Below are 12,446 nucleotides of genomic sequence, written 5' to 3' on the forward strand. Positions count from 1 at the left end.
GGTAGTGCTTGCCAAGAATGTCTGCTTTTCATTTCCATTTAGCCACTTGCTTGATTTAGCAGAGCTGGATGCTGTAGGCTCAGATGCAGCCCTCCTGCTCTAGGAGGAGGAATAGCTGACAGCAATTCCTGAGACTGCTGCTGTGTGTAGAAAATAGCTGCTATTGGTCTCAGCATAGAGTAGCACAGTGCTGATTCACTGTGTGAAAATGTTGCTCGCTGACCACAGAGGAGGCTGGTCAGGATCCCCACTCTTGAGAATGGTGTCCTGTATTGATCAGGTGCTTCTTTCTGTGCATTCCTCTCCTTTCAGTCTTTCTCACATTTGCCTATTCTAAATCCTTTTCACTTTGTCATGTCATGATTTTCCCACTCCTCTCCAAGTAATTTGGCCTATTTCTGGCTCTCCCTGGACTCTGCACAAGTTATCTGCAGTTTCCTTACTTTGGCTGTGTTATCCCCTCTGATCCTTGTCTGATCTCTCTCCTCCTTTTATTTTCCCAAGTCATATACACAGTCATAAGTTTTTCCTCTTTTTCCAGTTCATTTTTATCTCCTTTCACTCCTTGTCCACCTCTTCATGCAGTCCTTAATTAATTTAAATAAGTATTTTTTTCTGTTTCTATTTCCCACATCTTTTAGTAGCTCATGAGAACTGCTTGGAACACAGCATGAGTGTCATTACAGATATGATAAGGCAATTCACTTGCTTTAGCTCCAGTCTTGTGAAGGTCTTTTATTATTCTTGTAATTTGAAGGAAGGTGTAGTTGTGCTGTAGAAAATGAAAAGAAAAACATATGTATTTTTAGCCTTTATGAGGTTGTTTCACATTTGAGGATGTTATGAATTCCTCCTTCTCTTAAAAATTCATGGCTGGTTTTCAGAGAAAAAAAGGGGGAGGAAAAAACAGCAAAGGCAGAGTAGGAAGGAATGAGGTGTCTGGTTTTATGGTGCAAGAGTAAATTATCTTGTAAAAAAAAAGATATATATATATATGCAAGAGTAATAAATATGTAAGAGTAAATAGGTCATTTATATGCAAGAGTAAAATAATCCCATTTTTTTTTCTCCTCTCTTCTGGAAATGGCCTTTTGTGTGGATAGAAGCTTAGGAATTGTCCTGGCTGGTCAGTGCATCATTGGTTTAAAAGACAGCAGTTCTGCCTTGATGACCCCACACTTGTGAGACCTTGCTCCCCATGTGGAAGAGGCTCAGCCTGTTCCTGACTCAGCTTTTGCTCTGCAGCTCCTCTCCCTCTTCTGGGGGTGCCGGTTTGTGTTCCGCTGAGGTCAGCAGAGCTGGGGCTGTAACTCAGGGTTGGACACTGCTGAGGAAGTGGGGCCTCAGCCATTTGTCTCCATTACTTCTTTTGTTTCAGACAGGAGTGGGAGATCCCTTTTGCTGATGCTGTGCAGTTATATCAGATTATGTGCCAAGTGAAACCATACCTGCTCTGCCCTTCAGCTGTAGCAGATGACACAGATGGATGTAAGCTGAAAGTGGCATTATTCATAGGGGAATTACACTGTAATGATTCAGCCTTTGTAAGCACTTTGTCCAGGACACCTAAACTGATGATATGTATGAAAACACTTCAGCAAAACCCAGTATTTGTACATTTCTGAAGAGAAGTTGAATTAAGATGTTACTAAGAGTGGGAATGTTTGCCAAGGGCAGTAATATTCTATCAGAGGCCCCAAAGCTGTAGACTGCAAACTGCAGATTTTTTTTTCCTCTTGTGGATTCCTTTGAAGTAATTTATTAAGAAGAATTAAAAGAAGTTTTAAAAATATTTTGCACCTTCATTTACACAATTTCCAAGACATTTTGTCTTGGAAGACGTTGATGTTATTGAGCCATTTTTTAAGAGGAATTATAAGTGTCAGTATTTCTGTTACTTCTGTTCTTCCAGTTTCCAATTTCTTTTAGATTTTTTTCAGAGGATAGTACCCATTGTGATACTTCCTGTGTGATAATCCTTTGCTATTTATGATAGATATTTCCTCAATGACTCTTTTAAATCATTCTCTTTCTCATTTCTTCTGCAAGTCTTTTAACTCCTTTTTTTTTCAGCAAAAGATTCCCCAACCATTTATCACACTTTTCTGAACTCTTTGTGATGAGTAGCCTTTGAAGTGTTGTATTCCATGTGCAGTGCCAGGTTCAAGTGATAGGCTTGGAATTAGTTTGGCCTGAGTAAGATGCAAAGATCTTGAAAAGAAAGAACAAACAATCTCTGTTCTTGATTGATTCAGTGGACTGGTATATGTCATTTAACCTCTTTGCCTCATCTGTAGATAATTTTGTTTTCAGTGTGGTTAAAACCTGCAAATTAACATGAATGCTAGATGAAACAAGACAGAATTCAGCATTTTATTGCAATTTTTGATGTCTAGAATGTCTTTACTTTGTAGCAAAGCAAAAATCCTTCAGAATTTATTAAAAGCAAATTATATTAAAATATTGACAGTGTTTCTTTGAAACAAAATGCGCTTCATCAGTTGCTTACTGAAAAGAAAACCACACTACTGATTTTCTTACAGTTTTAATAGTAATCATGAAACTGATGGAAATGATAGTTCTGCTTACTAGCTGCTCTGAGTTTTCCAATTATATTAATACTTGTTTCTCTCTTCAGGTGCAACAGATCTTGCCTTTCCTGCTTCAGTCCATGACAATATAGTTTGCAGTAAAACATTTCAGATTCTTTACAAAAATGAGGAAGTTTCTGTGAATGATGTGATGATTTTCAAAATAAAAATGCTGTTAGATGAGAGGAAGGTAATCTGCTGTTCAAATTTACTATATTCACATAATTTAGGCTTTGTTATATACAATTTGAATTAGTAAAAATAAGGGACCTGAAAGATTTCATGCTTCTACAATTTCTTTGTAGATTGAGGAGTCGCTTAATGAAATGAATTTTCTGCTAACATTAGATTTACACTTCACGGATACAGACTACTCGTAAGTTTAAATATAGAAGATTTTGTTAAAGCAAGAATATATGTTAACTCCTTAATCTGTTTAAATCTGTATTATTTATAGGTGTAGTGTGTTCACATTAGACATAAATGGTGTTAAAAAGGAAATCTAATGCTGAAATCTCTTATGATTTCATAACTGGTTTGTCTCATTCTATTTTTTTTTTTCTCTGGGGGAGATGCCATTGTGTTCCAAAGTATGGACTTATGATAAATTACTGTTTGAGTCAGTTATTAATAACTTGCACTCTAAATATGATTGATCTAATTGTATGTTTTTCTGTTGATTTCTTTTTAGACCAGATGACCTGAGCACACTACAGCCAATTAGTAGCCGAACTTTAAAGTTGCACTTTAACCTACACCAGGGCCTTCATCATTACGTCAATGTTATGTTTGATTACTTCCACCTCTCTGTCATATCGGTTATAGTCCACGCTTCTTTGGTTGCTCTGCATCAGCCATTGATAAGGTAATCTCTCGCTAATAAAATGCACATAAATTCTTGAATGTCCAAATGTTACAAAACCAGAATAATTAGGAAGAAGTTAAATCTATGGACAGTTGTGTTTTCTATGATGATTTTGAAATTCAGGGCACAGATGGATGATAAACCTTTTGTTTTTAAAATAATCTGAAGCAATTTTTGAGGGTTTTTTTAATTAGAAACAAGAGCGTGTATTGTAGAAGAGAGAGAATACTCAAGGCCAGAGAAGTGGAGAAATGTATAAATATCTGTATTTGTATGTGTATATTTATATGTATAAATATTTATGAATTTTTTTAATCGGGAAGATCTGCACACTGTACACAGTGACTGAAATAGCTGCTGAAAGAGGGTGCCTTCTGTTAACTATCTTCACAGTTTTCAGTTACTACTGGAATGGTAGTGATGTCTGCAAATGATACATTTACCATTTTATTCAGTAAATGGAACTGGAGAATTAACTTTTCTCTTTAAAAAATATTTTGGCTATTTTTTGCTGGAGCCTTTTAATTTCATCTACTTGTGTCAACCTTTACAATCTCTATTTACTTTGCATCTCTCTCTGTGTGAAAAAGGGCTGTACAGTCAGTTACACATGTGAAGTATTCTTTGCACACCTTTTTTTAGCATATCTATCTTTTCCTTCTTTCATGGTCTCCAAATACTCCATGCTACTGCCCTCAAGTTTCTTTATGTTCAAGTCCAGTCTGTGCCATAAATGCCCAGACCTCTAGCTTCAGGTATTCCCACTCCTTGTGCCAGTCTTCACATCATGGAAAGCACTATCTGTGTGTATGTTAGAAGCTGTTCTGTGCTGTAGGGCTGTGCTGCTCTGGAGGATTCAGCTGACTTTCACAGGTTTTTTTTGTCCTTTTTTTCCCCCTGCAAGTTGGTTTGAATTACTTTGGTGACATGTTTTAGGCATAGTTATATAGTAGATGAACTAACACATCTGAAGAGATGGCACAACCTTATTTGAGAGAAAAACAAGTACTGAGACAGTGGGAATTGTTGTTGAAGACATAATCTGATAAATGCACTTAAATGCACTTTTTCATGCACTTAAAGTAGCCTCATGTATGTAAAATGTACATGATCACACTGTTCCCACAAGTGACATTCAGACATTTAACCTATATTGATCATTTGTTGTCAGAAAATGAGAAACAGGTTTTGATACTAATTTTTATTCAGAAATGTATTTGTCCCTACTGATATTTTTAAAAAGTTTCAGTAAATCTGAGGGGTTTTCTATGCAATTTCTTTCAGTTTCTGGCTTTGACAGCATCTTCTATGCTGCTTTTGTTATCTTGAGAGTAGGGTGTTATTGTGTCCACAAAATTGTTTTAAGTATTCAAGTTGTGCTTATGATGGGGAGAGAAAATGGAAATTTACAGTGTTTTATTTCAGCTGAGCTCCCCCATGTAGCAAATACTTGATGGTTGCTGTATCCATATCTGGCTCACTTTTCTGAAACACTTCTTTCTGAAAAATCTTGAGAATTGCAGATGTCATTCCTCTTTGTCCTTTGGGCTTTCACAGGTGACAGTTTCACCATCTGTTTGGATCATGCTCACATTATTGGCACCTCTTCCTTTCCTAGGGGTGGTCACTTTTTGAGGGTTTTCTTCTTCTTAGTAGCATTCAGATTCACCTTCTGTTGGAACAACCAGTGTTAACACTTCCCTTGAAAGAAAAGATGATTCTACTTGGGTACAGTCCTGGAATCCTGTAAAATCTACACTTTTCTTTAACCTGTAATTGCTTATTTCTGCCTGTTATCTAACAGTCCCCACTTTCTGCATTCATTCATTTTTCGTTCATCTTGCCTAGTTTTTATCACAAGACTGCTGTTGCAGGATGCTCTGTTCTTCCAGAGTTCAGGATAGGATCTCCTCCTCAGCAGGCAGAGGTCAGGCATCCTTTAGGAAAACAGCAATATCAGTTTGTGTAACAGCTTTGAACTTCTTGCTACTGCTTTGCATTTTAAGAGGTTACATCTTCACAGCAAAATCTACATAAAATGAATACTTTATATCTGTTATAGTTCAAAATTTATCTTTCTGGCATAATCTTTCAGGAATGTTGTTTAAATTAATTGAAGTTTGCATTGGAAGTAATGAACATACTGTTCAGATTATCAGTTCATTTTGTGCTTTTTGCAGTTTTCCTCGCCCAGTGAAGAATACGTGGTTGAACAGGAACGCACCAGCACAAAACAGGGATTCTGTGATTCCTTCTCTTGAAAGTGTGGTCTTTGGCAATAACTACACAAAACAATTATCAGCAGACGTAAGATCAAATATCAGTTTAAAATTTAATTTGTATTCTGTGGAAAGGTGTGAATTTTATATTTTCTGCAAGAATATTAATTGATAAAGAATGAATTTTGTTACAGTTGTTTTGGGGTGGCATGTGAAAAGGGAAATGTGAAAAAATTGTTCCAAAAGATTGTGTTAACTGCTTCAGGAATGTACATATGGGAAGCTTAAAATATTAAGTGTTTGACCTCCTTTTTTAATGTCTCGCAATCCATTGAAAAAATCACAAAAATCAAGTTTGTGAAAAGAGGCAATTGCTTATCTTTTTAGTCATTCTGCTAAGACTTCATTTATTATACAAAATTAATATGTGCCTTTTCTTTTTTATTCTAGGGTTGCAGTTTTGTTGTTTCAGAGTCTTTCCTCAGCCATGCTTATAATTTCCACTACACACTTTGTGCCACTTTGCTGCTTGCTTTCAAAGGGTTACATAGATATTTCATTACAATAACTAAGGATCTCCCCTCTTCTCACCGAATAGAACTGGGTATGTTCAATTTCATAAAACTTATCACTTTCTTGTGAATGCTTATAAGACCTCTTCTAGATTAAACTGTCATCGATGGCATATCTCTTGCATCTAAAATTTTTTTTGCTTAAACTGATCTGAAATTTAATAACTGAAGAAAAACAAAGGAACAAGTACTATTTCATCTCTAATAAAATAAGAATATGACAGCCTTAATCTATGGAAATACATTTTTTCCTTCTTGGTCTTGATTTGCTCTTATTTCAAATTACTGTGTTTAGTAGTAAGAAAGTTAGAGAAGCTCCTAGTCCAAGTAGTACATTGCACTTTGTTTCTTGTAAGGAAACATTCCATATTTGTACAAAAATCTAAATTCTGTAAGCTTTGAGGAGCATATTTCACTGAAAACTTACATGAAAAAAGACCTACAAGAAAAAATTGCTGCTGTCTTAGTTTGTAGTTTAACTTTTTAAAAAGACTTAGTTGCCATGAAGACTGCTAGCTAACTGCAAATGTATTCCGTGTAATGTATGGAAATGTACATGTACATTCCTTTTCTGTAGCATGAAGATATATTAGAGAGCCTAACCTTGATTTGTGAACTAGAAGAGCAGTGGAAGTAAGACAGGAAAATACACTGGCATCGTAAACAATGATTTAGACATTTCCTCAGAAACCATATACTTTTTTTTAGTTGTGTTCTGCTAAAGAAGAAAAAGATCATTTGGCATTTATATGGATTGTAGACAATACTTAATGATTTTTGTATTGTTTAATTTTCTCAGTGTCAAAACTAAGCACAGTGAAACAGTAAGGTTGGTGCTTGAGATATAAAAAATATTTTTAAAATGTGATGTAGTCAGTTAGTGATTCAAAGAAAGAATGTTTCACTTCTCTATTACAAAACACAAAGCTATTTGTGGTGGAAAAAAAATTCAGGAAGCGTATTACAAATCTGTCCATAGAAAAATACTAGAAACTGAGACGTTTTCTTTATAGAAGCAAAAATACTGCTACATTTTTTTGCCAGTTATCTTAATTTTTTGTATGGAGGGAAACACCTTATTAAAGGAGTGACTCAACTCTTTGTTTTCCTTGTAAGGTAAAAAATATACTTTTTCCCAAACCATAGAATCTGAGGGTCATTTAGGTTGGAAAAGACTTCTAAAGATCATGAAGTCAAACAATTAAGCCAGTAACACCATGTTCACCACTAAACCACATCTCCCAAGTGTCACATCCACATGCCTTTAGAATGCTTCCAGGGATGGTGACTCCACCACTTCACTGGGCAGGCTGTTCCAATGCCTCACCACTCTTTCAGTGAAGAAATTGTTCCTAATATCCAATAGGAGCCCCCTCTAGTACAGCTTGAGACCATTTCCTCTTATGTCACTTGTTACCTGGGAGAAGAGGCTGATCCCCACCAGGCTACACCTCCTTTCAGGCAGTTATAGAAGAGCAGTAAGATCTCCCCTGAGCCTCCTCCTTTTCTGCAGGTTGAGGAACCTCAGCTCCCTTTGCTGCTCTTCACAGACCTTGTGCTCCAGACCCTTCACCAGCCTTGCTGCCCTTCTCTGGGTTTGCTTTAGCAGCTCAATATATTGAGCTTGATGGCACTGTTGTTGTTTTAAGAATAGGCTTAGACTAAATCTTGATGTGTAAATCTTTCAGATATGATCTTCAGTTCCCCTAAAACATTACTTCAAAATATATATGTAATAGAAAAAAGCTGCCATTGAGTTGCATACTGGCAATGGAATATTGGGTTGTGTCTTTCAACCACGTTGAAGTCACCAAAACTACTCACAAGCTTCAGTGGAACTTTCTCACCTATATAGGTAGTTTAGCTTACCTTTAGGAATGTATTTTTGAACAGAAATGCTCACAACAAATATCTGAAGAGAAAATTACAACTTAGATTTAGCATTCATTGTACAGACTACTGACAGATTGTTTCCTATGGGTTTAATTTTTTATTTTTATTTTTTAAGTGTCTGCTAGAATTACTTGGTTTTTCATATTTATAAATATATTTTTCATTTATTTTGGTCATTTTGTTTGTACATTGATTGGGACAATTAATATACTAAAACGTACTAATAATGTAAGCTTTAATTATTACTCACATTTCGCTTATGAAAAATAATACCTACCATTAACACTAATGTTTCTAAAATCATCAGCAGCTAACAAAAAAAAAGCTATGTTTCTGCGAAGCTTCTGTAAAGAAATTGAGGCTCACTGGACTTCACAAAGTACACAATTGTAATTTGCTTTTTTTTTTTTTAAATTTTTAAAGTAAATTAACTTTTTTATAGTGAATATTTTATCTTTGAAGTTTAAATGGGCATTGCAGAAGAGAATATCCGGTCCTGTTTAAACTTCAGAATCATCGCTTTTTTGTTTAAGATAAAATTATTCTCTCTTTAATTTTGTTTCTTCTGTTTGCTTTGCTATTTCTCTGTCATAAAATTTTAACACAAGGCACTGATTTTGCAGAAGCATGTGAAGACAACTGTTAGACTCAATAACTGTAATTGAGCATTTAAATATTACTGGTTTCAGGAAATAAGAAAAGCGATCTTAATGTGTATCACAAGTGATACTTAATCTAGAAACTCCACTAAAATTATATGTTTTCATGTACTGACCTAACTGCACTAATTGCTAGGCTAGCAATAAGCTCTTTTACTAACTTTAAGGCAAATAATAAATCACAGGTGAAAAAGGAGTGTAGTAACTAGTCATGTGTGTACAATCCCTGTAACTAGCCAAGGCCAGCATGCAGGTCCTTTATGAACGCCTTCTCAGAAGAAAATATCCACGAACCCAGAGATTCGCCTACCTAGGTATGTTTCCAATGCAGGTGATATAATCCCTCAGATTTTTATTGATATTATAAAATATTATATTCTTATTAATGATATAAAATGTTACTCCTTTTGTAGAAAGAAAAGATTTCAATATTCAGCCATAGCAAACATATGTTGAACTCTGAAGTCTTAGTAGCAGAATTGAGCTACTAAATTTTAGGCTGAGTGTAGATGATAAAATGAGACCTCATTACTGATTTTTGGTTTAGCGTTGTTCTACTTTACTAAACAAAAATGAGTGAAAGTTCAGTCAGTTATCAACATTTTAAAAATAGCTTAAAATTATAACTTCATTTAATGCAACACAGACTCATTTTTTTAGCTATTTAAAGATAATTAATACCTCTGCTTTCTGAGAAATCTTCCAGATTCCTTCTGGTATCTCAAGACTTAATTCTTCCAAACACTACACAAGGCATTGTCAGTGTTTAGGGTGCATTTGTCCATATCTACATGGGCCAGTCCTCCTTCTGGAGAGTCAGTGTGGGCTTGATGCTGGACAAAAGATTGCAGTGCTGTATAAGCACAAGGAAGTTTCTGTTGGGAAAAGGATAGAATACCTTACTCATCTATAAGTGTGTTTTGGTTTTAATATAAAAAGGAAACCAAACTGGTTATTAGCAGTGCCAGCAAAATTGCATCAGATGTTTGCTGGGTTAACATTACTGGTACAGAATGTAAGTGCTTTATTTCCTTTTGTGTTGTGTTAGCTCTATTCTGTCTTCTCTTTTTTAATATAGCATTGGGATATTAATATAGTTTGGGGTTTTCCATAGTGATTTTAGATTTCAGAGTTTTAAATCTTGTTCAACAAGCCTATTCTCAATTGAAGTGTGACAAACAAATAATCAGTATGGTGTCATAAGCAAACCATTTCATTTTTTCTGTGTGGCCATACCAAAATTAGTATTATAGCTTAAATTATTTTCACATGTTTTCAGAAAAAAATATCATGAAGTACTTCTTAGCAAAAGGTACATATAGTTTCTTTAAACAACTTTTTTCAACTTGTTTCTGAGAACATCATACATTTCTGCAATTTGATTTTTTTCTCAGAACTCTGTGTTGTGTGAGTTAATTTGTGTGGCATTAAGTTCAAACCTAAGTATGATGAATGCTGTTAGTTCAAAGTCAATATATACTTACCAAGTATAGGTGGCATAATTAAAGAGAAGTTGAGTATACACACTGTTGCTGTTCTGTAAACCTTTGTTCATTATCTACACCCTGAAGTTACTGTTGGGGCTTTCAAGGCATATTTTGTTGCTGTGTGTTTTCAAGAAATATTGAACATTTTTGTCCTTAATACTGTGTTTCAAAAATGAAATATGAATTCTTATTACAGGCAATTTTAGGCTTTATTAATTGTTCCCTTATTACTCATACTTCAGATGCAGAAGGAAATCAAACGAAATACCAAATTATTATTTGATTTATCAAATCCACCAAAGTAAACAGGGCTGTTTAACAAGGAAAAACATCTTCATGGAGGAATATATCTGTTTTCTTCAAAAATGAGTCATTCAAAGTTCAGATCCAGTTTAAGCTGCCATACCATGTTAACTGATTTGCTCTTAAAATTGAGCTACTGAGAGAGGTTGAACTACTGAGAGATCACTTAAAGAACAGTTTTATTAACTAAAAAAATTAATTCCTCATACAACTAAAGATTTGTATTTATATTCATGTGTCTTGTAAATTATATACCTTTAGAAAAATTATATGGGAATAAGGCATCTCTAGAAAATCTGGTAGAAGAGGAATTGTATTACCTTGGTTTTAAATTATTACATTGCTGCTGAATAGCAGTGGATAATCTGAAAACTATCATCTGAACTTCAGTATTTTCAAATTTAATTTTGAATGGAAAATTGCTGTCCTTGACAAGGTGTCATGATAAGCAATCATGATAATTGCAAATTTTTTTCTTAATTATGTTCTGTCCTCAATCTCAGAAATTGCTATAAGAATTTTAATGGAAGTTTATAGTTTACTTAATAACTGTGACATTTAATATGGCTTGAAGTTTTATTTGATGAATTCTTTTTCATGTCTTAAAATTGTTTTGTGAGATAATTTGTTTCACTCTGCAACTTAGAAAGTACATTACTCATGAGTATGTCCTCTCATCTTTCCAGAAAACATAGATGTAGAAATCCGTCTTACAGAATTGTGTGAAGAAGTCAAGGTACAGGGCTTTTTTTCATGTATTAAATAAGTTAAATAACTATAAAAGTAGAATTTGCTGATTTTATATGCTACTTGTGAATAAACTGTTTGTTTTAGGGATGACAACATCTATGATTTTTCCCAGCACTTATTTAAACTCTTCCTCCAAAGAGAAATTGCACAACTGATGCCAAAACTGAACTGTTGATCTGGTGGCTTGGTGTGTCAGTGGTAGCTGTGTAACTATTTATATCATGAAACTGAAAGTTTAGGAAGGTGGACTACTTGTATGAAAATCACACTTTGAATTTTCTGCAGTTAGAATTTGATGCTTTGGGATTTGGTGGTGTCAAATAACAATGATGCAAGATCAAGCAGTAGTAGGTTTTACAAAAGGAGATTCTGCAAGTCATCCCTTATGTAAAAGTACTTGTTCTGGTGCTGTCTCCTTTTCCTGTTTTCCCTACCTTCTTAAGGAAACACTGTCTACTTTAAATGGCTTAGATTTGTCTCCCCATCTCTCTCCTTAGTGAGAAATAACCCCAGCTGAATAACTGATTTCTTGGTCATGGCAAAGTCTAAAGGACAGGTTTTAAAATTTCTTGAAAGTTTATCCACCGTTTGCTGGCAAGTGGGCCCAGCTCGGAAGCTCACCTTTAGTTACTGCAGTAGTAGTATAACTGCAAGAAAGTGGCCTTTATATAATTTGTATAACTGGTGACAAATTCAGCCTTCTAGCTCTCTATGGGCAACTAATAATCTTACTTTATGTATTAAAATAGTTTTTATATTTACATAGCTTCTCTGAATTCATTAGTTTCTCCCTTAGCTTGCTAAGCATTTTCTGTTCTCTTCATTCTGTTTTGTACAATTCTTATAAAAATTTCTCTTATTTCATTTATTATTGGTTAAGTTGGTGTTTCTATATTCCCAATCCTTTTTTGTACTAGAGTTGGTTCTTTACTATCTTTTCTTTTTAAGCCCTTTGCCTCGGTGCCTTATGGGCCTACAATGAGTTTCTGAAAAACTGTGTTATTTTCTAAAATGGCAGGGAACATAAGCCTAGCTATCTACAATTGCTGTGGGACTGTATCACAGGATTACATTACGCTGTAAAAAAAGCAAAACTTGTTTCACACC

The 12,446-nt window shown here is 34.7% G+C and overlaps 1 protein-coding gene across 5 annotated transcripts in view; it reads left to right on the forward strand.

Annotated features, from left to right (window-relative positions):
• The window catches only part of FAM135A (family with sequence similarity 135 member A), a 79,247-nt gene that overhangs the window by 40,296 nt on the left and 26,505 nt on the right, over positions 1–12,446 (forward strand). For 4 of the 5 annotated variants that reach the window (XR_010358315.1, XM_064412341.1, XM_064412338.1 and 1 more), the window contains exons 5-11: positions 2,639–2,781; positions 2,897–2,967; positions 3,283–3,456; positions 5,637–5,763; positions 6,126–6,279; positions 9,036–9,113; positions 11,276–11,325. Coding sequence is in view for 4 of the 5 variants with exons in the window: in XM_064412341.1 (XP_064268411.1) it covers positions 2,639–2,781; positions 2,897–2,967; positions 3,283–3,456; positions 5,637–5,763; positions 6,126–6,279; positions 9,036–9,113; positions 11,276–11,325 (797 nt within the window). In the remaining variant the exon portion in view is untranslated. The remainder of the gene's footprint in view (positions 1–2,638; positions 2,782–2,896; positions 2,968–3,282; positions 3,457–5,636; positions 5,764–6,125; positions 6,280–9,035; positions 9,114–11,275; positions 11,326–12,446) is intronic. The other variant, XM_064412340.1, reaches the window with a different exon arrangement.

Source organism: Passer domesticus, chromosome 3 (assembly GCF_036417665.1).
Source record: "Passer domesticus isolate bPasDom1 chromosome 3, bPasDom1.hap1, whole genome shotgun sequence".
In the NCBI taxonomy this organism is placed as follows: Eukaryota; Metazoa; Chordata; class Aves; order Passeriformes; family Passeridae; genus Passer; species Passer domesticus.